Below are 27805 nucleotides of genomic sequence, written 5' to 3' on the forward strand. Positions count from 1 at the left end.
CAAAAAATTAAAACTTCGATAACTTCATTAACTTCTTTTCCTAAATTGGAGAAATGGTCGAAGAAGATCAATGCCAGTTTTCAAATATGAGTTGAGCTTTTTTCCTGATGATTAAAGCTTACGCGAAACAATTAAAACTTTGTATAAAAATTTCTTTAAGTCATGATGGCATAGGCAAAAGAATGTTAAAATTGCAGCAGCAGTCGTCAGCAAGAAGTTCTGTAAAACTTTTGCATATGCGTAGGCTTTGAAATATTTCTGGGACACATAAATTGGAGAAAATTTTTTTGCTGTTCAGGCATGGAGATAAAACCGATCCAAGCAAATTTTAACCAATAAATCTACTATATGCAATATTCAAAGTACTTGAGAAGCTTGTCTTCAATCGCTCCTGCAGTTTTGGCTCTAAATTGCTGCTTTGACAGAAATAATTACAGACTCCATTGACAAAAAAGATTCAAGTAAATCAGCTTTTTTAAATTTCAAGAAAGCTCTTGATACTGTCCATCGCATATTACATCTCAAAAAGCTGAAAAAGTTCGGTTTATAAGAAAATCAGAAAACCTAATAAGCAAAGGCAAAAGATCAATAAACATGTTTTTATAGCATTTTATCAGTTTTCTGTAAAAAAACGCAACATCAGAAAAAAAAACTTGACAACTTCATTAATTTCTTTTCCTCAATAGGAGAAATGCTCGAAGATCAAGACCAGTTTCCCAACAGAAGGACAAAAATCCTTCGAGATTAGTTTTTGAGTTTTTTCTTGAAGATTAAGGCATACGCGAAACAATTAAATCTTTGTATAAAATTTTTTTTAGTTATGATGGCATAAGGAATAGAATGCTAAAATGGCAGCACCCGCCGTCAGTGAGACGTTCACTAAAAATTTTACGAATGCGTAAGCGTTGAAATTTTTCCAAGACACGTAAAATGGCAAAAGTTTTTCCGCTTTTCAGGGACGGAAATAAAACCGATCCAAGCAATTATTAAACAATAAATCTACTATATGCAATTTTCAGAGTGCTTGAGAAGCTTGTTTTCAATCGCTCCTGCAGTTTTGGTTCCAAATTGCTGTTTTGACGGAAATAATTACAGAGTCCATTGACAAAAAAGGTTCCAGTAAATCAGCTTTTTTTAAAAACTGCAAGAAAGCTCTCGATAGTGTCCATCGCATATTACCTCTCAAAAAGCTGAACAAGTTCGGTTTGTAAGAAAATCAGAAAACCTAATAACCAGTAATTGAAAAACAGAAAACAAAGTCTCTATTGGAGATTCCTCTTAACAAATTAATATTTTTTGTGGGATTCCACAGGAATCAATATTGGGTGCACTGCTTTTTCTTTCTCATATATATTGACAATTAACATTGCCGAAAAACTCGAACACTACTTTGTTGGCGGACAATACCACATTTATACGCAGCGGGACGCACGCGCACTATTTTGGCCAGTTCAAAGCAGACTTAAAAATTGTTAATAACTGGTGCAAAATATATAGGTTAGTATTAAATCTTCCCATAACAGAAATTTGAGTCCCGAAAAAATGTGCCCATACAAGCAATTTTTGTTGAGTGAGACAAATTTTGACATCCTCATTTTTACAGGCCATATAATTGTAGTAATCAGTAGTCTGAAGCGGTTCAATAACACTGTTCTGAAGATATGTGAATGCTTTTCAATAATATCACTAAACTGCATCTTTGAGGCAAGCGCTCAACTTCTAATTTCGTACTATCTGCTTCTTTATGGAAGGTGCAATAAAAAGATCTAAAAAATTTTTTGTTCGCAAGGATAAACACTGAGAACAATTTTTTTCAGACGCAAATTTTTTAGCTTCAGATCTATTAAAAAACGTGTTTCTACAGCAAGTTTTTACATATATTTTGGTTCTCTCATAAAGAGACTTTGAAACATTCAAAAAAAATCTCACCACTTTTTTATTTTAGCTTAAACGTTACTGAAGTAGTTCATAACACTTTTAGAATTTGAGAAAATTGATGAACTTGGTTGTAAAACTAGCAAAATGAAGATTCCAACGCGGAAAACAGAAGTAATGAAAAAACAATTTGACAGAACTCCAAATCAAGTCAACAAAGAGAAACTCATTGCAAGCCAGATTTTTTAACAGAAAAGATTAGAAAGATGGAGAGAGAGTGCTACAACCGTCAGTAAGCAAAGACAAAAGATCAAAAAACATTTTTATAGCTTTTTACCAGTTCTCTGTCAAAAATACGCAACATCCAAAAAACTAAAACTTAGATAAGTTCATTAACTCCTTTTCCTCAATTGGGGAACTGCTCGAAGATCAAAAACAGTTTTGCAAAAGAAATACATCAATACTTCAAGATTTGGAGTTGAGCTATTTTTTCTTCAAGATGAAAGCATAAGCTAAACAATTAAATATTTGTATAAAAAATTCTTTTAGTCATGATGGCATAAGCAATAGAAAGTTAAAATTGCGGCACCAATCGTCAGCGAGAAGTTCTGTAAAACTTCCACAAATGCGTAGGCTTTGAAACTTTTCTCGGACACATACAAGGGCAAAAAAAATTTCCGCTGTTCAGAGATGGAGATAAAACCGATCCAAGCAAATATTAACCAAAAAAATCTACTATATGCAATATTCAGAGTACTGGAGAAGCTTGACTTCAATCGCTCTAGCAATTTTGGCTCTAAATTGCTGCTTTGACAGAAATAATTAGAGACTTCATCGACACAAAACCTTTCAGTAAATCAGTTTTTTTTTATTTTCAAGAAGGCTGTCGATACTGTCCATCGCAAACTACCTCTCAAAAAGCTGAATAAGTTCGGTTTGAGGGAATATCAGAAAACCTAATAACCAGTAATTTAAAAAGCAGAAAACGAAATCTGAATTGGAGATATCTCTTAACAAATTAATATTTGTTTGCAGGATTCCACAGGAATCAGTATTGGGTCCACCACTTTTTCTTTCTCATTTAAATTGACTTTTAACCTTCCCAAAAAAACTCGAGCTCTACTTTGTTTGCGGACTACATTCATACACAGCGGGATGTACGCGCACTAAAAAATTTTTGTACGAAATGCCAAATACTGAGAATAATTTTTTTCAGACGCAAATTATATAGCTTCAGACCTATTAAAAAACTTGATTCGACAGCAATTTTTTACTTATATTTTGCTTCTCTCATCAAGGAGATTTTTGAAAATTTAAAAAATTTTCACCGCTTTTTTATTTTAGCTTAAACGTTACTGAAGTAGTTCATAACACTCGTAGAACTTGACAAAAATGATAAATATTATTGTTCGCAATTCTAGCAAAATGAAGTAGTCACTAGAGGTAAATGTGAGAAAATGCAACAACTTTCTTAAATTGAATGTCCTTATCCCGTGATTTCTCTTAAAGTTGTCCCATTACTCACTGCAAAAGTTTCTTCATCGGCTAAAAATCAATTATGTTGAAGGTAACCAATTTATTGTTCAAGCTAACCAATTTATTTCTTATATAGGGCTTTCATTAAGGCAGCTTGAATCTAGCTCGTTGTGAGCTCGTGATGGTAAACCTGTAAGTGATAAATAATGTATGTCTTGCAACAGCTTCCGTTAACTGTAAATAATGAAATAATTGAAATGAATGAAATAATTGAATTCAATTCTATTCATTTCAATTATTTGAGGCAACGCCGCAATTGTTTTGCACTATCGAGCATTCTAAAAACAACAATAACTTTTTTAATCTGAAATATTATTGTCAAATTGCAACTTGTGATTTTCAATTTGGAAGATTTGTGCTTTGGAATACTTTTAGTAGTAGATAAAGAGGAGGTTTTTATAAGGCGTTAGATTGCAATGAGAAATTGTATGATCCTTGTATGTCAGTAGTAAGGTGTCTTACTGGGCACGCAACGGGGGGGGGGGGGACATTTGGGTGTTACTGTGTTCGCAACGGGGGGGGGGGGACACGAAAAATTTTTTCGAAAAGTTGATAGTTTTTGGCGTTTTGGCAAGAGCGGTGGAAAACGCCAAAAACTATCGCCTTTTCGAAAAATTTTTTCGTGTCCCCCCCCGTTGCGAACACAGTAACACCCAAATGTCCCCCCCCCCCGTTGCGTGCCCAGTAAGACAAATTTTTGGCAAATTTCTGAATTTTTTGACGTTTTTTGGTAGGTTTGGTTTGTTTTATATGTTAGTCGGGAAAAAGCACTGCTGTTCCAGTGGTTGTCATTTTGTAATTAGCCCAGGTGAGCCTCATCAGTAAAAAAAATTTTTTGAAAAAAAAATTAAAAAAAAATGAAAAACTCAAAGTGTTAAAATTGCATGAATTGTATTTTGCGCCGGGTTTCAGGTCTCAAAGACGATTTTTTGTTGACCTCATCTCACCTGGTGGGCCTAATCATTGAAAAAAAAACTTTGGAAAATTTTCGGAAAATTCAAATATTTTGAAGTACTAAAATTGTGTGAATTGAATTTTGCGCTGGGTTTCAGGTCTCAAAGGCGATTTTTTGTTGACCTCATCTCACCTGGTGGGCCTAATCATTGAAAAAAGAAACTTTGAAAAATTTTGGGAAAATTCAAAAATTTTGAAGTATTAAAATTGTGTGAAAAACAATTTGCGCTGGGTTGCAGGTGTTAATGTTAATTTTTTGTGGACATAATTTTACCTGGTACTAAGATTATATCAAATGTTTTATAACCAAAAACTGTCATCAATAGGTTGTTGATTGTTTGTAGTATTCTTTATGTCTGTTACTATCAGTCAGTACTCTCAAATACTCTTATAACACTTTATTTGATGATGCATGAGAATAAAATATAGTAATAGGCAAGGAGGTGAGTGGTTGTTGCTATGCATGTGTTGTTGTTAGAACTCTCTGTGTCATCAATCTATTTTTAGAATATAATGTATACTATGACTAACTACTATAGTCACTGCCGAAGGTCATTATACACGAGTAGTTGTCGTATTCCATTGTGATTGGGAGACCGATCGACCGAGAGTGTCTATGATTTATTTTTGAATAAGTTTACATGTTCAACTGTCTGCATTGGGTGGTTTTGTTATTACAGTTTAACACAGTACTTGTATAGCAATAGAGCAAAATTATAAGAATTTGTTTGAGTTTCAGTTTGAGTTTGATTTGTAAACAAACTATGCCAGCGGTTGACGATTGTTCCTTCTTTGACTTTTCTCACGATATTACATGTACAGAAAAACGTTATGTAGTTGCTTGTGTGAAAACTTATGACTCTACTGGAACATATATAACGGTAAAACTTTTAAAAAATAAGATAACTTCCGTGATCAATTCCAAGACAACAGAAACAATTGTAACAGTGATGGTTTCAAGTTCAACCAGAGAATAACACTATCTTTAGCCGAGTTTGAACAATTATCTCAAAGCTACAATTCACTCTGTGAAAAACTAAGGACCGGACAATCAGAACAACCTATCAAAAAAGAACACAATAAGATAACGGGAAGGAAACGACGTTATCAGTTTGCGTTCTCACCGGAGACGAATAGCTTTAATTCAACTCAGGTTGCTGGTCGATCAAAGAAGAAAGCGAAGAAAAGTTCTGAGAGCGACACACAGTATTGAAAATGGTTGAGGCAATGTTTGAACGAACACCTGAATTCTTTCGACAGTTTCAAAAGAAATTTCACTAATTTATCTGCAGAAGTGAGCCAATATTTGATACAAAAGAAATCAACAAGAGTTTTGCTTACAGTTTGCATGAGAATAACAGCTTTTGTATAATAAAAGAACAACACTATCATGTTATTGCAGCTTTGGATCAAGTAACAGAGGCTTTCAAAAAAAACTCTTCAAAACCCTATTCTATACCTTGCCTATACACATGTTTCAGACTTCTACTCCACAAAACACAATCTGTCAACATCACTTTTCACGGTGAAATTTTTGAGAAGTTGCAGCAAGCAGTCATTTACAATCACCAACATCAGCTAGATTTATATAGCTCCAAAAGAAAGCTTCCAAATATCTTTGAACTGGAGACTGTCAAAGAGAATGTTCAAGTTCAAACTGATTTCATACCAACTTGTACTTTTTAACCGATTTTTAAGTATTTATCAGAACAGTTCTTATGCAGAATTTTCAAAAATTATTGATATTATTATTAGTGGATATGGCTCCCTGAATGTTGATAATGAGAATGTAAAATGTAACTTTCGATTTGAATTAAAAAATTAATCCTACTTGTTTTATTAAAAAATGAGTGATCTAGCCTCATGGGGAAAAAGTTACGAATTTATGGAAACAGTTGATGCTAAAAAATTTAATTTGATTGATTTGTCCTACATCATATGCTTAGCAAATCGTAGTAAATCATCATCATTCATGTAGTGTACAAACGGATAGCTATATGTGAAAAAAATATGAGCAATATAAATACAAAAGAGTCCACACAGTTTGGAGTTTGGGCTCTGAATTGGCTGCAATCTGAGACACTGAACGACTTCTTCTTCGAAGTAGAACTGCAGCAGTCGAGTGTATACAAAATGGAAGCAATCCAGTGCTTGCCCAAGTGGATTTGCAAAGTACATTGTTTTTTTATAATTACAAATCAGTAGCCAATGACTACCCGATGATGTTGATATTGAGGCAATGACCACAGCAAAGCAATTTTCTGGCAGGCTTGGAAAATTGTCAGCTGCAAAAACTCCACAAAATTTGTGCTTGAGATGAAAACATTTATTTACTAGATAAGTTATCTCAAAATTATCCATCAACAGGATATGTAATAACCAAGTTTTTGGTAACTTTTCGTTCAGAGTTGACGTAAAAAGTTGAACTTCGTTCGCCTAGGAATAAAATTTCAACGTTGTCACCCAAAGGTGTTCCAAAAGTGAGCTCCACTGAAATTGAACAATTTGTTAATTCAGGATGAATAAAATCGTGTGAAGCCTCCTGTGTTGAAGTAAGGTCAAAGGCCAAAATAAAGTGATTTGGATAATCGGCTAGGGGAATGCCATGACCACCTTTAACAAGAAAATCTAAAGCTTCAAGCGTGTTGAAGTAGACTCGTTGATCTGAGGTTGTTGAAATTGGTGTTCCGACAACCGGTAGTCCATTTCGATAAATTACTATTTCATTCAAATTGAATTTCTGGTAATGGAAAGGATTCGTTCTGTTAGTTCCTAAATATGATTGATTGGTTGACATTGCTATAATCATTCTTCGAACTGGTTCTTTGAAGAAGATGTCTTCTTGACTCCAACTGCGGATGCCAGCAGTGGCAAGAAAAGTTCTGGGCAACACCTCCGTGTACCGATAGACAGCTGGTGTTTTTAGCAAAGTTTTTTCTATCGCAGACAACACATGATCAGCCACGGTCATTTTGCGCACGTACAGATTTGCTTCAACAATTTTTACTCTGTAATGTTTATTAGATTCGCATATGACGGTAAAATCGTCTGGAGACCTTCTGAAGGAGATGCGTAGTGTAACACCACTGAGAAGATGTTTGTCACAGGTCAATATATCACTGGCCGGTTTTCCAAGTAGAGAACATTCCAGAGAGTCAGCAACTAAAGCTTTTCGCGCAGCAACATCAGTAGCTCTGTTGTCAGCTCCATCAATTTTAGCCGTTTCGTCTTCATAATAATAGCCTTGACAAACTAACCAAGGGCTCTTTGCTGTTCTTCCGGATGAGAATTCTGTTTCTATGAAAGCCCTGTGTGCGTAGTTGCCGTTTGTATTTGACAATTTAACGCCATTTGCCGAAACTGTACACTCTGAAAACAGAGAGTGTAATGCGTTATTGCTAAAATACGGCGAATCTGTGTTTGTGGCATCAGTACCAGTTCTCAAATCGGCGTCATTGGTTCTCGTGATTTTGCATTTTATTTCAAGTAGAAACTTTTGCAAATCAAATAAGTTGTTCCTGTCGCCAACAACTTCGAATTCCAGCATTGGACCATCCGGTGAGTATGATGGACCAACCTTTTGGGTAAAAGCATTGTCAAAGGTGATCAGGAGAGGCTGCTTTTCAAACAAGTCTAGAGTTGTGTGTGTTGCCTCTGCTGGCAATAAATTAGTATTCATTTTTCACTTTGGAAAAGAAATCTGACCGACTTCTCAGTAACGGTTGTTTTCTCTGAATGATTTTTCGGGATTTGACAGGACCGCTCTGTTTCTGTTTTTTTATAAACATTTCCACCACGAACACCTCCAATTCGGGCTCTTGAGCCACCGAATTGTTTTTTTACCGTTTTCTGAACAGTTGACTTGAGTGCTTCTTTAGGACTCTTCTTTTTGGCTACAACGTCAACAATCTCTGGTGCCGCCTGTACAAACAGTTCTCTTCCAATCTTTTTAGCAACAGGCCACAAAAACTTTTTAGCTATCGGTATGGCCGCCCTACCAATTCCAGCCGCTAAAGCCCCGAACCCACTGCCTCGTTGACGATAGTGTCCTGCAAAGTATGGTGAAACTGATTGTTGTTGATAGTAAGCTTCCATTTAATTAAATTTTTTAAAGTTTAAAGTAAGAATAACTTTTCCTGTTCCCGTAAATGGAACAAATTTGCCAGTTTCGGTTCTCAACTGAACTTCAATACACTGAAAATTGTTTGACAACAATTTCTTATATTCCAAATTACTAAAAACTATTCTATGCGTAGGTTCAATTTCACAAAGGCTACCGTTTTTCAGGCGTTGTTTTGAATCAATGATACGAATCAGCGGATCTTTTGTGTCTCCAATGTGTTGATACTCAATTATGTTGCTGTATACAAATATCAATTGTTTTCCTGCAAGCAGATCAAAAGGGTAATCAGCAACAAAAGCTTTTGTTTCTCCGTCACCCAGTGCCAAATTGTCAAAGGAGTCTATCATTTTATAACCAATATGAGTACTTGACCCATCTTTGATTCCTTCAAAGCCCAGAATGCTTGGTATTTCTTCGTCAGGAAATGTAATTCCTTCATTTTTACCAAAAACCAAAACCAAAACGCCTGTGATTTTATTGTACTGATGACTGAATTTAGTTAGACCAGTAGCTGTCTTGATGGTTTTTATCAGGTGTTCCAAGTTCTCATAGCTTCCAGTATTGATCAAGACTGTCTCCCCTTTGTATGGTTTTGAAACAGCACCAGATGGAATACTTCTCTGATGGTTTTTGTTACCTTCAGAGGAATACTTTATGATTCGAGTGTTATTAGCCTGGTTGATTCTGGATGGGAAGATAATTTCACTCAAAGTTGCTCTCCAATCACCTTGCAGACTGATTTCTTCATTGAAAAAGTTTTTGAAGTTAGCCAAAGTGTTGTCTGGAAAAATGTCCATGGAAGCTGATGAAACTAAATGTATGGTAAACTCATTCATGCTTTGTGAACGCTTCGCTGTTGTCAGCAACTTTCACTAGTTCCAATTGATAGAACTTACCACTGATTGGATTCTGATTCGAATCAATTAGGCGGTATGTTGGAGGGTTTATCGTTGGAATATCGTAAACTTCAAACACTTCGTTGGTAAATGTCTGTTTATAACCTTTTCGGAAAGGTAAATCAATTTTTGATATTCTAACAAAATCACCAATTCGAAATTTGGGTCGCCTAACTAATTTCTCGGATGCACTTGCATTTAATGATAACAGATAAGGAACGTCTTTTTCGGTTACTTTGTTCGGAGCTATTTTTGTAACACGGTTGATGCGTGAGTTTATTGTTTGCACAAAATTTTTCAACTGAGAGATGTTTGAATATGTCCATTTTTCTTCCAGATATTTGAAAATAATATTCTTTAAAGAGCGGATGTTCTTTTCTGCAAACGCAGACTTCTTTTCGCTGAAAGTTTGATAAATTTTAATATTTCTCCTCTGGCAAAGTGTTTTGAAGTTTCCCTTAAACTCTGTTCCAGCATCCACCCAAACTTTTTTCGGTTGTTTATGCTTAATCATACGTTTGAAGGCTTCAGCTGTTGTTGTTGCATATTTTGATTTGAGTGGTTCGACACGTAGATAGCATGAAAGACAGTCAACAGCAATCAATAAGTACTTAATACCTGCGTTTTGTTTTGACAGTTTGTCCACGTGTGCCATGTCAAGAGACCAAATTTCATCAAGGTCATATGCAATAACTTTCAAACGTGCAAAACTTTTTCGAAAGCCCTTATATTTTGTGTGAGCATTCTTGGTCTCTAGAAACTGTTTCACTTTGCGAGGTTGTAATTTTGTGTTGTTTGTAAATTTTCAACGCTTCCAAACGCAGCTGGCCCTTTTGTGTACATTGACTGCAGCAATTTTTCTTCACTCGTCGTAAGATTCCCATTGTTTTTCCTTCTGTGCACTTGGTTCGCACGGAGTTTCGAAAACTTACTCTTCTTTTTCGTCACTACTGCTTTTGTCTTCGGTGAGTAGTGCTCTGCTGGTCTGTTGCTGCTTCTGGTTGTCTTGTTTTGGGGGCTTTTGAAACTTTGAACGTTTTTGTTTCTGTGATTTATTGACGATTTTTTTTCTTTTTGTTGCGGTTTCTGGAGAACTTTTCCTGATCGAAGTTTTAGCATTGCTGTTAATTATTTGTTCTTCCTTTATTTGTAACACTTTTAATAATTCAAAATAATCAGGACTGTCAATTTTCTTTGTTGGTTGCTGTAAATTGTACAAGAAAGTGAATGCGTTTATGTCAGTTGGACTGTTGTCAATGAGTAACTTCTCGTCTTCACCAATGAGCACACGATTAGACTTTTTAATTAGATCTACAATATAATCACACTTTAGGTATTTTGAATGAGGCAAGAGAGATGACAATGTTTTTAGGACCTGATCTGCCCGTCTATTTGAATGTTTGAGCCGATTTTCATCATCATCAACACCAGAGTCTTGTTCCTACAGTTTGTCATTGAACTGTGCTTCAATGTGTTCCTTTGGTCGCATTCTATTTATAATAAAGAGCTGTGCTGATTTGTGTTTAGTGTCAGGATTCTCTAAGACCCGGGTTTGGTATGGTTTAGTTTTCATATAAACTTTTTTGGGAATTAAAATAAATTACTCAGCAGTTGTCATTTTCTTCTCTTTTATGATTGATTCAAATACTGGTAGCAAAAATGAATAATGAGCCGAACTAAATCAAAACCTGTTTTTGTGAGTAGTATGGCTCTTTTCTTTTCAACTGAAACGTTTTTACGAAGAATAGTCTTGATCACGTTTTCATAATGCTCCAAATCGTTAATCTGAACTTTTACATGTCCTCTGATTACGTTGTAAAAACATTCACACAGTACCAATACAATATTGTCGTCGTAAGTGCGGAGAAATTTCCTCAACTCAGAATCAGATAAAAGTACCATTCGCTTCAGTATAAAGAATTTTTTCTCGTTCATTTGATATGTGAGTAATATCGGCTTTGTCTGAAGGTATGTAGAAGACCGACGGTCCAGGCTCTGTAATGTTTGAACAAAATCGTAGACAGTCCGAAGTTTTTGGATCCAGGTCAATCAATAAGTGTCCAAATGCTTCTCTTGTTGCTATTTCATAACAATTTTTTAAAAATGAGTAAGATTCAGTTGCTTACCGAGAAACTCGACTTGCTGAACGTCACGTGGTGATTTAAACAAAATGATATGAGTTGTATTCAAATCTATTGTTCGTGACCATTTACTCTGCTGGTAAAGATTGTGTTTCACATAAATGACATTAATGTTCTTGTGTCGACCTGCGGTAGCCAGCTTGACAAACTCTTTGTCATTAAAAATTTCCTCACAAGAATCATCAAATATAAGCAAACAATTTTCAGTATTTTGCAAAAACTCCAAGTTTGTGAATTTTTTGAAAACAATGTTTGAATGCTGGTCAACTTGTGAGTATATTGGTTGCATTTCGTGGTAAAGAAAAATAACATTTTTAAACTTTGGATAAAAGGTGTTTCCTGTTAATATTCTGAAAATCAAATTCGTTTTACCACAACCCGACGGACCTACCACGGCCATAAAGATTCTGTCACTGGTAGGGACAATTTTGTTCATAACCGAGGATTTGGTAAGATATATCCAACTAAACTTGACAAAATCGAAATCCAAACTGATGTTTCCTCACAAGTTGGTTTAAGCACAGTCAATTTCACAATGCAAAGAACTATTAGCATCAAAATTACAAACATTTGAACAAAAAACACAACTTCCGACCGTGGTAATGTTATCTGGTTACAAAATTTCCAAGTAGATTTTCCACTACTTTGCTTTTCGAAAAAAGTTTCTTGCACAACTTGATCAACTGTTACTTGTTCCATCACAAAAGAAAATGTGTATAAAATGAAAATCTATTGTACTTTTTAATGTTTTACATAGAACAGTTCATAACAACTATAATCACTCAAAAATTCATTCATGTGCACCATGAAACATGCGGGTAATCTTGTAGTTTTTTCATAGTACACAATTTTTTTGACTTTGTCCGTGTTCACGAGTTCCTGAATTTCTTCAGGCAGCAATTTGTCATTTTGATCTACTTCTTTACCAGTTGGATGTTTCGATATCAATAGAAGTTTCGGAGGCGAGACTTTGCGTTGAGAATCCGACATTTTGTTTTCTCCACTAAATAAAAGGCTCGATGTAAAAAACCAAGTGTGTAATCGAACGAATTTCCTCCTCTGTCAATAACACCCTAACTTTTTTCTGACGAATTTGAGTACCACTTTTTATCGCTCCTCCTTTGCAAATTGAAAGGTTCAGTGTCCCCTCCTTCGTGATCAAGGCGCAAATAGTCGAATTCGCTGACAAGGGTGCTTCCACTTTCGTCAATTCCTCTCTCATTTGTCAACCAGTCAAAATAGAAACAAGCTTTTTCCCGTGCACAATGATTGTTGAAGATACCACGTTGTGTTGAGCTATGATTCCCACAGTTAACTGTAAAAAAACTGTAAGATATTTTAGGACACTTCAGAGTATTTAAATCGATCGAGCAACTCCGATAAAAGTTGAGACTTTTCAAAACCTTTAGCGTAGTAAACCGCTCTTGGGTTTCTTAAGCGAACGCTTTGGACAATTTGTGTTAGATAAAGGTAAGGATAGTCTTCAGAGATCCAATCTAAGCCATGTAATTTTTAGATAACCAACTGATTGAAGTTTTCTGCGGATTGTCAAATCGGAAAATTTTGATGGTGGTGAAAACAAAACACAATCGTTGTAATCTTCAGTACATATACCAAACTCTTTAACAATAAATTTTTCTTTCCTGTGACGGAAACCTTCAAGGTATAACACAACTGTTTTACTGCTTAACATTCCAACAAGTAATAAATTTTTGAGTGGAAAACTTCAATATACAAACAAAAAAGAATTCCAGTCAGATGTCCAGTGAAACAACTATTAAGCTTCCAGGGAAGCATGTACGAGTAGCCGGGTCCTTCAGTGTAGAGCTCCTGGAGGAAACCACCAGCGTCATGCAAAATTGCGTGTAATCGTAGAATTTTGGAGTTGTTTAGGTATGAATCTAAAGAAGAGTTACCTATTCCAATAAGTCCTCCGTAAGGTCGAAGTTTCAAAGCATTATCATAATCAAAGTTTTCCTTTTGACTAAAGTATTCACTTGCTGCTAAGAAAAAGTTCAGTCTTACTGAATTGTTTGGGTATGTTGTGGCTAATAACAAATACTTCTCATGAATGTTTTTCAAACAATATCTACAAACTATTGGTTTATCAAGACGCATTCCGAGTTAGAATGAAGTCGACTGAATCTGAAAAAAATAGACACTTTTGATTTTCTCTATGAAAAAATTAAATCAATCTAATTCATTAGATTACAAAACTAATTGTCTGCTGCAGTTGAAAGCGTTAAAAGTAATTAAAACATTTTTCATGTTTGTCCTCGTTCATTCGTAAAACAGTGACATTTTTATACAAACTCTCTTTCATTAGAAAGTCAAACACAACAAAAAAGAATTTGTCTATTATTTCTGTTTTATAGCACCAGTTTGAACATAAGGTATTGTAAATAAAATAACAACCCACTTAAAATGTTCTTTATTGATTCTTAAAATAGCTTTCCGGAAAGATAAGAACTGGCTGGAATTACACGGATACTTTCAAATCTGTCTTTATTTTAGATAAGCTGAGTACATGTAGCATAAACAGCAGACACTAAAGAAAATATCTTCTCGTCCATATAATTAAATGTTTGTAGAACACAAACACTTCTATGTACTGTAGCAGACCACCCACAAAATGAGTTTTCAGTTCTTCGCTTAAACCAGATTCTTTAGATTCAATACTTTATAAGTAAAATATTTATATTCTGTCTCAATCGTTGGAAATTGTATTGATATAGGTTTAAGCTTTGACAATTCTTGTTGATAACAACTAATCAGATTACTTCAACAGTAATTAACTCATTATATTTACCATATTCTTCTTAGATTTTTCTAACAATCTTTTTTTTGGTATATTTTACAGTCTTCATCAATTTATTCAAGGCCACTTATACGATTGTAAGCAGACGAAGATATCACTGAAATCTTAAAATGTTTCCCATTGCAATTATACTAAAAGAAAAATCTTCTTCCAGCAGTCGAACAATTGCATACGAGACTTTAAAAAAAGAAAATATTGTTATTGTTCAGCAAGAGTATCAAGGCAAAGACTGGAAAACTGTGAAACACATGACATTACCTGTTGTTACTTTCGATGTCATTCAGTCTTTTAGATGTGAAAAAGCGTCATTTAAGGGAGCTCAATATAGTCTGGAATTCGTTGCGGGCTGTACTCGTGAGTTTATATTTGACTCAAACGTTCTGGGAGATGATATTAGAAGAATTCTCTATGATTACGATGTTCAAGAGGTACCTATCTACGAAAATCAGGAAGAATAATGGCAGGATTTGGAGCTCATTGAAAACTTTTGGAAAATTCCAGCTATTACTGAAACTCCAGATTCAACAACCAAGAACTTAGAAAACTCGATAACATCTACAACAGTTTCAACAAGTTTAATCAAAACACCCGAAGGTAGTAGGCTCGTGGCAACCAACAGTCTTGAAACGCCGCCTGTCAGTTGTTGTCTTGCTCCAAAAAAAACGTAAACTCTAAACTAGTCTCCTAAAACCTCAAACAGTTATAATCTTTTGAATTGCATTTGCTCAACCTTGATAAACTACTAATAATACAATAAAACATTGTTCGTTGTTTTGTTGATGTTTTAATTGTTTGTTCGTCTCTAGTGTTCTCTCGTTTGATGGCTAAAAGTATGTTCTGAAAAAAAAACACTTTCATAATGACAAATTCAATATGTTTTCCTGGCAGGACTCTTGGAAGTTTGCTAGTACAATATGTTTTCCCGGAAGTTTTTATCCAATTAAATTTAAATCTGTTAGTTCAAGCGCAAGACATAAGCAGATTACTTACTTCCTTAATGTCTCTATTTTTTAAGTATAAAAACAAGTGTTTACACTGACAGCTACTAAACGTCTTTCTGTACCGCTACTGTCATGAGAAAAAATAAAAAAGAAGGAACAATCGTCAACCGCTGGCATAGTTTGTTTACAAATCAAACTCAAACTGAAACTCAAACAAATTCTTATAAGTTTGCTCTATTGCTATACAAGTACTGTGTTAAACTGTAATAACAAAACCACCCAATGCAGACAGTTGAACATGTAAACTTATTCAAAAATAAATCATAGACACTCTCGGTCGATCGGTCTCCCAATCACAATGGAATACGACAACTACTCGTGTATAATGACCTTCGGCAGTGACTATAGTAGTTAGTCATAGTATACATTATATTCTAAAAATAGATTGATGACACAGAGAGTTCTAACAACAACACATGCATAGCAACAACCACTCACCTCCTTGCCTATTACTATATTTTATTCTCATGCATCATCAAATAAAGTGTTATAAGAGTATTTGAGAGTACTGACTGATAGTAACAGACATAAAGAATACTACAAACAATCAACAACCTATTGATGACAGTTTTTGGTTATAAAACATTTGATATAATCTTAGTACCAGGTAAAATTATGTCCACAAAAAATTAACATTAACACCTGCAACCCAGCGCAAATTGTTTTTCACACAATTTTAATACTTCAAAATTTTTGAATTTTCCCAAAATTTTTCAAAGTTTCTTTTTTCAATGATTAGGCCCACCAGGTTAGAAGAGTTCAACAAAAAATCGCCTTTGAGACCTGAAACCCAGCGCAAAATTCATTTCACACAATTTTAGTACTTGAAAATTTTTGAATTTTCCGAAAATTTTTCAAGTTTTTTTTTCAATGATTAGGCCCACCAGGTGAGATGAGGTCAACAAAAAATCGCCTTTGAGACCTGAAACCCAGCGCAAAATACAATTCATGCAATTTTAACACTTTGAATTTTTCATTTCTTTTTTCAATTTTTTTTTTTCAAAAAAATTTTTTTACTGATGAGGCTCACCTGGGCTGATTACAAAATGACAACCACTAGAACAGCAGTGCTTTTTCCCGACTAACATATAAAACAAACCAAACCTACCAAAAAACGTCAAAAAATTCAGAAATTTGCCAAAAATGTGTCTTACTGGGCACGCAACGGGGGGGACATTTGGGTGTTACTGTGTTCGCAACGGGGGGGGGGGGGGGGGGGGGGGACACGAAAAAATTTTTCGAAAAGGCGATAGTTTTTGGCGTTTTCCACCGCTCTTGCCAAAACGCCAAAAACTATCAACTTTTCGAAAAAAAATTTCGTGTCCCCCCCCCCCCCCCCGTTGCGAACACAGTAACACCCAAATGTCCCCCCCCCGTTGCGTGCCCAGTAAGACACCTTACTACTTATGTCTACTAAAAACCACACATATCATTTATGAACTATAGTATGGTTGTTACGAGTCATATATGACCTAGTATGTTTACTATGAATTACGTATGATATGCAATCCGGGCGTTGGAAATTTATAGGTGAGATCACCTTTTAAGAACCCAAACATATATGAGGAATCCTGAATCAACTCAATTTGAGAATGGTCTACAGCGAGGTCTATTTTGTAGCAACTGAAAGTAGATCCTGCACTGGTATATGGGTTGTCCATGACCACTGCCCAAGTAGCCGCACCCGAGTTGAATCCATGTCTTGCACAGTCATTGAAGAGTTCAACGTCGGGCAAGGCTGTCTTCGTATTATGCAATTGATCACTCAGACGGAGAGATCCAAGGTGGCCAAAAATACACCTGTTACCTGGAAAATTGGTTTTTGTTACATAAATGACAAGGAGGCCCGTTAATGTGCGTTCGCAAATGATGTTCCGACCCGCGCTCATCTACATTTGTAACATAACTGTCAACCAAATGAAGAGATAATCAAAAATACCTTTGAGTTTTTTGAAAATCGTTACACAAACTACTAAATGAATTGTATAATGCCATACCTCATTACAGCGCTCACGAGATCTACCATTATCAAGACGATGAAAAGAAGACAAACAACAAAGCAAGCAAAAACAAAACTATTTTCACGGCAAAAACTCAATATCTAATTTTAAAAGCACCTAGTAACAACGTCAAAAAACAATCAAAAGAAACCTTAACTACACAATATTACTTTTTCGTTACTACCAAGCAAATGGGACGTTACATTAATGAGACTAGGTAACCAGTTGATAAAAAGAAGCAACAATGAGGCGAAATTCAAAAATCAACAAACATTTTTTAAACCAAATTCTTCTCTATGCCAATAGGAACTGGCAATAATAGAATATTGTGATAAGATTTCATGAGGATCCAAGAGTATGCAAAAATAACCAAAATTTTAAAAAAGTTATGAAAAGTCGTGGCATCCAAGTCATAAAAACTATAGTTAGAAAATAAAACCGCTGTTCAGATTAGTTTTGGTTGCTGTAGAATGTAGGGAGGTCCTGTCAATAATGAGACTTACTTACAATTCAGAGAAACAAGTTTAATATCGGATTAAGGTTCAAAAATTTTTTTTTTTCGTAAATTTGTTTTATAGTGTTAACAGCCATTAGCTGTCCACTCAAATTACTACAGGGGTTCGCTTGCTGCTCTTTAGGAAGCCTATTGCACTTGTAGTCAACGAGTCTCTGTCATAGGACTACTTTCTTTATTTTACTATTATATTTTATTAAAATCTCAAAAAGAAAATCAAAAATTCAAAGAAAATTACGAAAACTCAAAGTTAGAGCCATATAAAATTGTGCGATTTCTTAAAAACGAATTATTTGTTCATTGGGCATCATTTGTCTGTAAATGAGGTTTGTCATGAAAATAACCTGGATTTGAAAAGTGATTAGTCTCTAAGTGACTTTAAAAAATTTTAAAAAATTACAAAATTTTTTTTTTAAATCAGCTCTCAAATAGAAATCGAATTCTGATAGTAAACTTCCCTATGTGACAAAAATTACCCTTTTTTATGGCTTTTCGTCTGTAAGAAACCCAAGGTTGATTAATTTGTAGCATAAAATATAAATTTGAATGAATATTTTTATAGAAAAAATTCTAAAATTGAACAAAAAAGTGAACCTAATCATGCCAAACATCACGTTTTCACACAAAACTTTAAATCTCAATAGCTCCTCGAAAAAACACGAAATTTAAAAAATGTTTTTTATTCCGAACTCTACGCTGGACGAGCTTTTTAATGATACCACTCACATTTCTCTACGATGAAAATATCGATCAGCCAAAACTGTCTTAACAAAAAAGACCCATTTTAGTATATAGTTCCTCCTCCCACAAGTGGGGTCGGAACAATAATGCGACGACATAGATATTTGATTAGATTACTTTTCAACGTTTCTCCTCTGTTCAATCCGATTCGTAATATCTTAGATCGCATATCTCACTTTGACCTAAACCTATGTATCGAATTGTTGAGCATTAATTGCAGCAATTATATAAGGAAATGAAATACAGAGGTAAAATGGTGAGGGGCATATTAATGGGGGTTGATTGAAAAGGGGTGAAACTATCAGGGGGTCAAAATGTAGCTCAATTTTACATCTCGTAACGTAATTTCAACAATTGTCAACACATCATTCAGATCATATTTTTCCGCTTATGTTAAATTTTTTCTCTTAAATTTTTTTATCAACGGCTGTCAACGCATTTTTTACTTATAATTCATCACTTTCAACATTTATCTTATACAGTTTCAGCATTTTCCTCTCATCATTTTCAGCACTCATCTCACACGTTTTCAACACTATCCTTGCAGAAATTCGGCAAAATTCTTACACACTTTGGGTTCATGAGTGGGGTTAAGAAAAAACTCATTTACCAGTAAAATTTGAATTAAAAAACATAAAAGGTCATCTTGAAACGATTACATAGTCATCCGGATTATCAGCCAAACGACTCAAGAAAGCTCTGCTTCCTGGTCTTCGTCATTCAAATTATTCAATTGCTTTTTCAACAACTTTCTTCAACAGTTCTTTTTTCTTTTTGCGAACTGGTATTTTCTTTTCAAATAATTGGTGTGTAGTATTCAAAATCTACAAAAAAGCAAAAATATTAAAATCATTGATATTATTAATAATTATAACATTATTAACAACGATAAAAGATGCACTGAGACAGATAATGTTTTTTTTCAAATTGCTGAAATTGTGTATGAATTGTATTTATGGATTGTAGAAAAAACTCGCTTAATTTAGGCACGAAAAATTTTGGAAACTTGAAATTGAAATGCTGGAAGAGTTGAAATTTTCGCTTTGTCTAAAGCGCAAAAATTATGTACAAATTGTGCTTAAATTTTTTAGTGCTGAATTTATTTTAGGAACGCGCTGGAACATGTGCTGAATTTTTGCCAGAAATGTGCTGAAATTATGTAAGGAATGTGTGGACATGTTGAAACTGGGAATTTTGTAAGTAATGAAATTTTGTAAGAGAGGTACTGAAAATTGTGCCAAATTTTTGCAAGAATTGCGTTGATAATGGCATAAAATACTTAAACTCAGCGCATTATCGGCATCATGAACAAAACGGTCAGCACATTAAGCGCGTTTTTATTAGTTAAACACATTCAGATCATTTTGATAGATAGGTTGATAGATTGTTTGATAGATGACCAGTTGATAGATAGGTTACGTGACTCAGATGAAGTCACTGAGAACTTCGGCGTTAATCGAGAACCGTGTAGTGGTTCAAGATCTTGAGCCAGGATTTCGAAAAAAAATTCTGCAGAGTCACGTAGCCTATAGCTTGAAATACGCAATTTGTTGCTTTGAAAAAGCAAAAATTTCACGGAAAGTCTACTTCTGGTTGTGCATATAGGAAGTACTGACATTTTTCAGGACTTCTGCACTGCCGACTTTCCGCATTTTATGCTTGCATGTGCGTGTTTTAAGTGTAAATAATAACTCATGAGTAAGTATTTAGACCTAACACACGCACGTGCAAGCTTAAAAATGCCCAAAGTCTGCAGTGCCAGAAGTAATGAAAAATATCAGTACTTCCTATATGCATAACCAGAAGTAGACGTTCCGTGAATTTTTGCTTTTTCTAAGCAGCAAATTGTGTATTTGAAGCTAGGCTACGTGACACTGCAAAATTTAGCGCAAAAAATGCACAGATTGGAGCGATAAAAGATAATAACCATACCAATTTCGCATGCGTAGCTCATGTTTCCAGTGTATGGGGCGTAGTTATCAAAATCAGCAGAAAGGGAGACACAAGCTCCATCGCTGGCTCTGATTCCAAAACGTTGTAATGCAGGATCCAAGAGCAAAGCATTGTCCAAATTACATGTTGCGGGTGCGGGAGACAGTACCTTCAGTTGTCCTCCGGCGTTCACGTATGTATTAGGCTCAGCTAACTCCTTTCCACCGACTGCGATAGAGAAAGTAGAGCGACCATAAAATTCATTATCATAATGATAGTAGTAATAATAAAAACAATAATAATAATAAGATTATTAATAATAATAATAATAATAATAATAATAATAATAATAATAATAATAATAATAATAAGAATAATAATAATAATAACAATAATAATAATAATAATAATAATAGTAATAATATTAATAATAATAATAATAATAATAATAATAATATTATTAATAATAATAAAAAGAATAATAATAATAATAATAATAATAATAATAATAATAATAATAATAATAATAACAATAATAATAATAATAATAATAATAATAATAATAAAAATAATAATAATAATAATAATAACAATAATAATGATGATGATGATGATGATGATGATGATGATGATGATGATGATGATAACAATAATAATAATAATAATAATAATAATAATAATAATAATAATAATAATAATAATAATAATAATAATAATAATAATAATAAAAATAATAATAATAATATCAAGAATAGTAATAACAATAATAATAATAACAAAAATAACAAAAGCAACAATAAAAATAATAACAATAACAATAATGTTAATAATAAAAATAATAATAATAAAAATAAAAATAACAGTAATAATAATAACATTAATAATAAAAAAACAAATAATAATAAAAATAATAATAATAATAACAAAATTAACAAAAATAACAGTAAAAATAATAATAATAACAACAACAACAACAATAATAATAATAATAATAATAATAATAATAATAATAATAATAATAAAAATAATAATAATAATAATAATAATAATAATAAGAATAGTAATAGTAATAATAATAATAATAATAATATTAATAATAATAATAATAATAATAATAATAATAACAATAATAATAATAGTAATAACAATAATAATAATAATAATAATAATAATAATAATAATAATAATAATAATAATAATAATAATAATAATAATAATAACAAAAATAATAATAATAATAATAATAATAATAATAATAATTATAGTAATATTAATAATAATAATAATAATAATATAATCGAAGTAATCGAAAGATCGAAAAATTTTGTTTTTAAGAAAAAGCTCGCAAATCCCAATGGGAGACACACGACCCTTCTGGCTCTTCAACCCCGATTGACACATCCCGACTTTTTTCAGAAAAAGCACAAACTAAAGCCACAGCTCTTGCAACACAATCCGTCTCACCGATCAAACACGTCACCACAAAAGCGAACCAACTAAACAGCCAAAAAGGGGCATTCTGAAAAAGACACCCAATCAGGCTAACAAGCAATTTACAGCCCGCTCCACTGCTTCACAAAATCTAACAAGAGCAAAGATGGCCTCCCTACGCCAGACACAAGCGTTCAATGCAAAAACACAGAGAACAATCAACCCGAGCAAATCGAAGAGCCCTCACACATAACTGTTCAAGGTAAAAGCACCGCCGCCCCCAAATACAAAAATCATGGGATTTTTCACGTCGTCAACACTTGCCCGCTTCATGAACACCCCGCTAAATCCAAATCCCTCAGTGATGTGGACAATCACCAACAGTGCCACGCATCCAAACCCGCGCAAAAAATTCGTGAAACCGACCGTGAAAAATTCCACGTCGAGTCGATGCTCTCCGATTTACAAATTCATCCACCCCAATGGAGACACAAGTATTCGACACAGTCGATTCAACCAAAAGCACCCAAAGGGATGCTGACCAGTCGCACGAAATCTCTATCATTCCCCCAACTTCTGACTTCGGACATTCATACTTCATCCTCTCATCGGATTCCCAAGAGCCGCCTACCTCCTTCCATACAGCGATTCACTCAATAACTCAACACGAAATTCCCATCTCATAACAACCATCATCGAATGAGGCCCACTCGAACCACAATACCACAATGGCGATGCCGATCCGTCCCAGTGGGACCCGGAACAACCCCAGACCCACAACGAACCGAAGTAAATCCTGGACAAACTCACAATTTCACTGCAAGGGGGAATGGGGTGAGGCATTCGGCCTCTACCTGCAACTAAGTCTCTACAAGTAATATTATAAAATCGTTATTGATGCATATTTTTATTATTTTTAGCATCTTCAGTTCTGCAAAAATATTATCAGCGTATTGTCTACGCCTAACGGCTGTTTGGACCAGCTACTGGAGTTGCAAGTTCCAAACGAACAAGGTCTACAGCACACTGAGTGTCTAAACGTCAGAAAAGCCTAGCGAGAAATTAAATCTTCGCAAACGCATTTTGCAAGCTTGGTTGGTAGCTCCAAGCACATCATCACTTCTTAAGCGTACCCCAATGCGAAACTCCTTTCTTCTGGTAACGAAGTCTTGAAACCCCACTAGAATGGTCCGTATGGGCATCAACATTAGTGATCGCAAAATGGCGAATTAATCACTGATCGTTGATGCATTATTACAATACAAGCCAGAACCAACAGATCTCTTCTACCGCAGGAGCCAACCTATGAACCCGCTGGAGCAAACAAGATTCAGGCCACACAGCGATAGAGATCAGCGCAATATCAAACACAAAATCGATTAAGAGCAAGGCGATTGAGTTCAAAAGACCACTAGTCGACGGTATCCCATGGGATGACGCCAACACAAAGGTCAAAAGCACGATATATCTATGAATCGGAGCAGCAGGAAAACATATATACCATCAACTGTTCCCTCACTCCAACATAAACACAATATCAGCATTCGAATTCTTCCATTAACTGACTCTGGTACTAGGCTCTTACAAGGCCGCGTAACACTGCGTAAGATTGGTTCCTACTATTCACTTGCAAACAGAAGGACGACAAAAAAAACTCGAAAACATCCACTGCCATTTAGAATTCTTAGGAGCTTTCTGTTGCTTAGGTAGAAGACGACGAGATTAAAGACTTGTTCATAGCGTTTATAACGCCAAGATACAAAGGGGATTTTTAACAGAGACTAGAATTCCAGCACAAGTCTTTCAATATGCACTGAATAAAGACCGGGCAGGAAAATTAGAGAGCAATCACGGGGCGCATCTACCGAACAGCCCGAAAGGAGAATCAAATCTCTGATAAACCATTCACACACACACAGCCCCAACAAGCAGCGCGTCACATTCAACAACGTCCAGAAGCACAACCAAGGCGAACACATCAGAGACAACTCGTGCAAAGTACACCGTGCCGCCGTTGTGGAGCACCTTTCTCTCTAGAACATCTACAAATCTGCCCATTAAAGAAAGACCAATTCAACACGTGCAATTCAGCGAAGTTCAGCAAAGTTTGTGACAGTTCAGCAACGTTTGCAAGTCAGGTCTGCCCAACTGGAGCAACTCCCAACCAATCCAAACTCTCAATAATCCGCCCGTTAGAAGACTCCACAACAATAGCGAACAGGCCTTGACGTCCTCCCATGCGGGAGAAAATGACGTTGCTATGGAAGAGGCCTAAAAATCTATAGATCCTGAAAGTACATACTACATTCAGGAGATAAAAAATAGTTGGAACGAAGTGAATCTGACACATTCTCACAACTTCGAGTACAAATCTCCGTCCAGTCTTAACCCAACAATCTCAGACGAAATTTGAATAAAAACAACGTCGGACAATTTCAAACTTCAGTGGATAGCCGACACGGGCTGCTAGAAATTTTTTGTGAATAAAGAAACAGCAGACGGATATTGAAGTCAGGTAAGACCTCCAAATGTAAAACATATCGCCACGATCCATCAAGATATGGTTGCTTTAACAACTTTTCAATCCCAATATCTGGCATGATCCTTATGGAGCTATCTTCAAGCAACTGGACGGCAAAATACAATAACATCCTCATTGTAAAGACACCGACAGTGAACTTACCTGGAGATTACTTGTCAAAACAATTATTCCAATAATAGGAAATTTGAAAGGGTTAAACCTGTCTCTACCTGTTATATCTGGCGGAAAATTTATGCTTTGTTTGTTTTCAGGCATAGTATTTGTACGTTTACATGTGGATCAATTAATAAATATGATCGCAATGCTTAGAATAAGAGCAGATTTTCAAAAATGCTGTTCGGATTACATAAATGACAGCTATTACTGCTTAAAATGCACCTTGTGGCCTAATAGCTTTGTCGCTGGTGCTTTCTCTTCGGAACTTGTGTTTATTAATTATATTATGGCTTTCGTAACAATAGCACTGGGAAACAATTTGTTATAAATATTATTCAACTTAGGTGATCGCTATACTTCGACGAGTGCTCGTGCAATATCCTGTCGTGAAGCTACCTAAACAAAGCACAACTAATTTTAGATCAAACAGTACTGCTATGCTCCATGAATCACCATATCCATAGCGACGATTTTAAATTGGACGTGAGAACTGTGCAAAGAAAAAGACTTAATAATTCTATTAGGACGGGCTTTTTTGAATAAAAGTACACAGTCGAGCTTCCTACTTAAAATCGAGGAAAAGTCATTTCATGGATCGACTAAAAGTCTTTTCATATGCATTTTGTGAGTATGGTATCGTCATGGGTGGGGAAGTAGTATTTCAATAGTTCAGCTAACTACAATTCGTCGATTGAGCTCAGTCTTTTGATGGAATGAGCAAAAGGTTTTTCACAAGCTTGCCTATTTTGATTTTCGTTTTTACTACTTTTCATACTGAAGCAGCAACGGAGCAAGAGTTAACAGCATTGCACCAGATCAGTCCAACTCAAGACTTTATGGAAATTTCCTAAGACAAGAGCTTTGCGAATTCTTAAGGTAAAATTAGTTAGCACATTACTTGATTAAATTGAAATATGTAGTTTACCGGTAATACCGCTCTTCTTATTAGCCATTTTGGTTATCTTTGGTTGTTTAGTTGTTTCCCTTCCAAAGTATCGAATTTTAAGAAAAAAGCAGACTTTTTATTCATTAGTTGTTCTGTGGACCTGCAACATATGAAAAAGAATGCGTGTAGTGTAAGTTATAAGTATGAATGATATAAATGAGCAATAACAATCGCCCGTAAAATGTTTGAGGCGAAAATGCAGACTCTTGAAAAGACGCTTCTTGCCTAGTGCTTTGACAATAACTCGACCAATATTATTGTGAGTCAGTATTTTTAGTTGGGCAAAAGTTAGTATTTTGTTCAAGCAAAATCTGAGCGCAATAACTTGATTTGAGCAGAAATCCAGCCTAAATAATGAGTCGTGCATGGCAATTTAGCTGGGAAAAATTTCCAGCGTCCGTAATTTTTGTCAAGCTAAGGTCCAGCATTTAACCAAATTCCAGCTTTTAGCTAACATTGAGCGAAAGTAATTTCATTGGTTATTTGGGTCGAGCACGGTCGTTTCATAAAAAGAAGAAGAAGAAGCAAAACCTGTGCGGGTTAGGAAGATGGATTTCCCATTCCCATTAAGTTCAACGCAAAACTCGTATTCTTTTGACCCTGTTGGCCAAATCAGGAGTGTATCCTCATAAAGTTCAGTTTAAGTACTACTACTCAGATCGAATCAACCATTTTATAACAGTTCACAGTTCTTTTTACAGGAGGAATGACATCAAACGAGAAGTTTATTATTCATTAAATGGAAAATTGCTTAGATCCTAATTATTTTCATAGAATCCCTTAACTTCATAGAATCAAAAGTTCAAAACCAGTTTTTGTCCCTGGATTCTATCCAGTAACCCATATGTTTGAACTAAAGAAATTATTGCTCCGTAAAGATCGAAAAACTTAGAACATGCAAAAGGAATTTAAAAAAATTAAACAATTGCAAAATGGCTAAATTTGTGATACTGAAAATTTGAAACACATTTCCTTGTCCCTGGCAAGTAAAACTTTATCAATCCCCAGAGGAAGTTACTTGCCACTGAAGCAAACAAAAACGAGATAATAATTTTCAAACCATACAATTCTGTTGCCATAAAAGATGCGCAAAATCTTGCAGAAGAACGCAATAAAGATTGATCAGCACACAAATGTCTGGACATGAGCGCAGGAAAGTCTGGATATGAACGCACAAAGGTCTGAATATGAACTTATGAAGGTCTGGATAAATGGTTTGGCGTGACCCTCGAGACGATTGGATTAGTCAATTTTAGTTTCCAAATAGAGCATGCAGACTGTCCTGAAAAAATATTCAGGCACCTATCTTTTACCCAGACAAGCTACACAAAAAAATGATAGTGTTCGCCCTACATGCAGTGAAATTACTCCAGAGCAACTCTAGTTCAATGTGAACAACTCTTTGACCCAAAAAAAATCACTACTTTTAAAATTTATTTTCGCAAAACGTCCTTAAAAATTTTACAGGTACTTTGGTTCTTTCCTAGAAAAGCTACACTAAACAATTGTGATGTCTCAGACTCCACATACACAGACAATACTCCATATAAATTTTAGTTTGATTTGGAAAACAACTTGAACAGATTAAAATTGACTCTTAAGTCCGAAATTCCGTGTGAAAAATTTACTTTTTCCAAGACCCGCCATACCAGCGAAAACTTCCAAATTTTTTTTTATCAAAAAACAATTTTTTTCTATACATGCTATATCAAGAAATTTTTTAATGTTTTTTCAGACTTAACATACACTTGACATATTCCATGCCAATTAGAAAAACTCCTCGACCCAATGAACTTTGACTTTTTTAAAGAGGAAACATCAAAATATATTTTTTATGTCTGGTCATGAACGAACAAAAATACCACGAAAATTTTGACCTGAACGCAGGAAAATTGGTTAAACGCACGAAATTTTGGTGAACGCACGAAAGTCTAAACAGATTGGTGAACGCACGAAAGTCTAAACAGAGAGAAATCGCACCGAAGTAGGTAATAGCTTGTATTTCATCTGAGGCTTCACTGGCTCGCCCGGTTCCGGCTATGATGGATCCATTTGTGTTCAAAAGAAGAGATTTCCAGCCTCCAGATTTTAAAACACGGTAACTGATTTCACCCTAAAATAGGAACAGATGCAGCAGCAGCTTCGTGACTTATGATGGTGAGGAGTAGTAGTAGGCGAGCAGAGCTGGGGGGGGGGGGG

At 34.9% G+C, this 27805-nt stretch overlaps 1 protein-coding gene across 1 annotated transcript in view; it reads right to left on the reverse strand.

Moving 5' to 3' along the window:
* LOC142339303 (uncharacterized) overlaps positions 1-27805 on the reverse strand; it is a 56566-nt gene that overhangs the window by 7343 nt on the left and 21418 nt on the right. Inside the window, exons 4-7 of the mRNA XM_075389287.1 lie at positions 27587-27719; positions 25018-25056; positions 20532-20759; positions 16885-17151 (exon numbers count right to left, since the gene is read on the reverse strand). Of these exons, the coding sequence (XP_075245402.1) occupies positions 16885-17151; positions 20532-20759; positions 25018-25056; positions 27587-27719 (667 nt within the window). The remainder of the gene's footprint in view (positions 1-16884; positions 17152-20531; positions 20760-25017; positions 25057-27586; positions 27720-27805) is intronic.

Source organism: Convolutriloba macropyga, chromosome 1, assembly GCF_964194025.1.
Source record: "Convolutriloba macropyga chromosome 1, txConMacr16.3, whole genome shotgun sequence".
In the NCBI taxonomy this organism is placed as follows: domain Eukaryota; kingdom Metazoa; phylum Xenacoelomorpha; order Acoela; family Convolutidae; genus Convolutriloba; species Convolutriloba macropyga.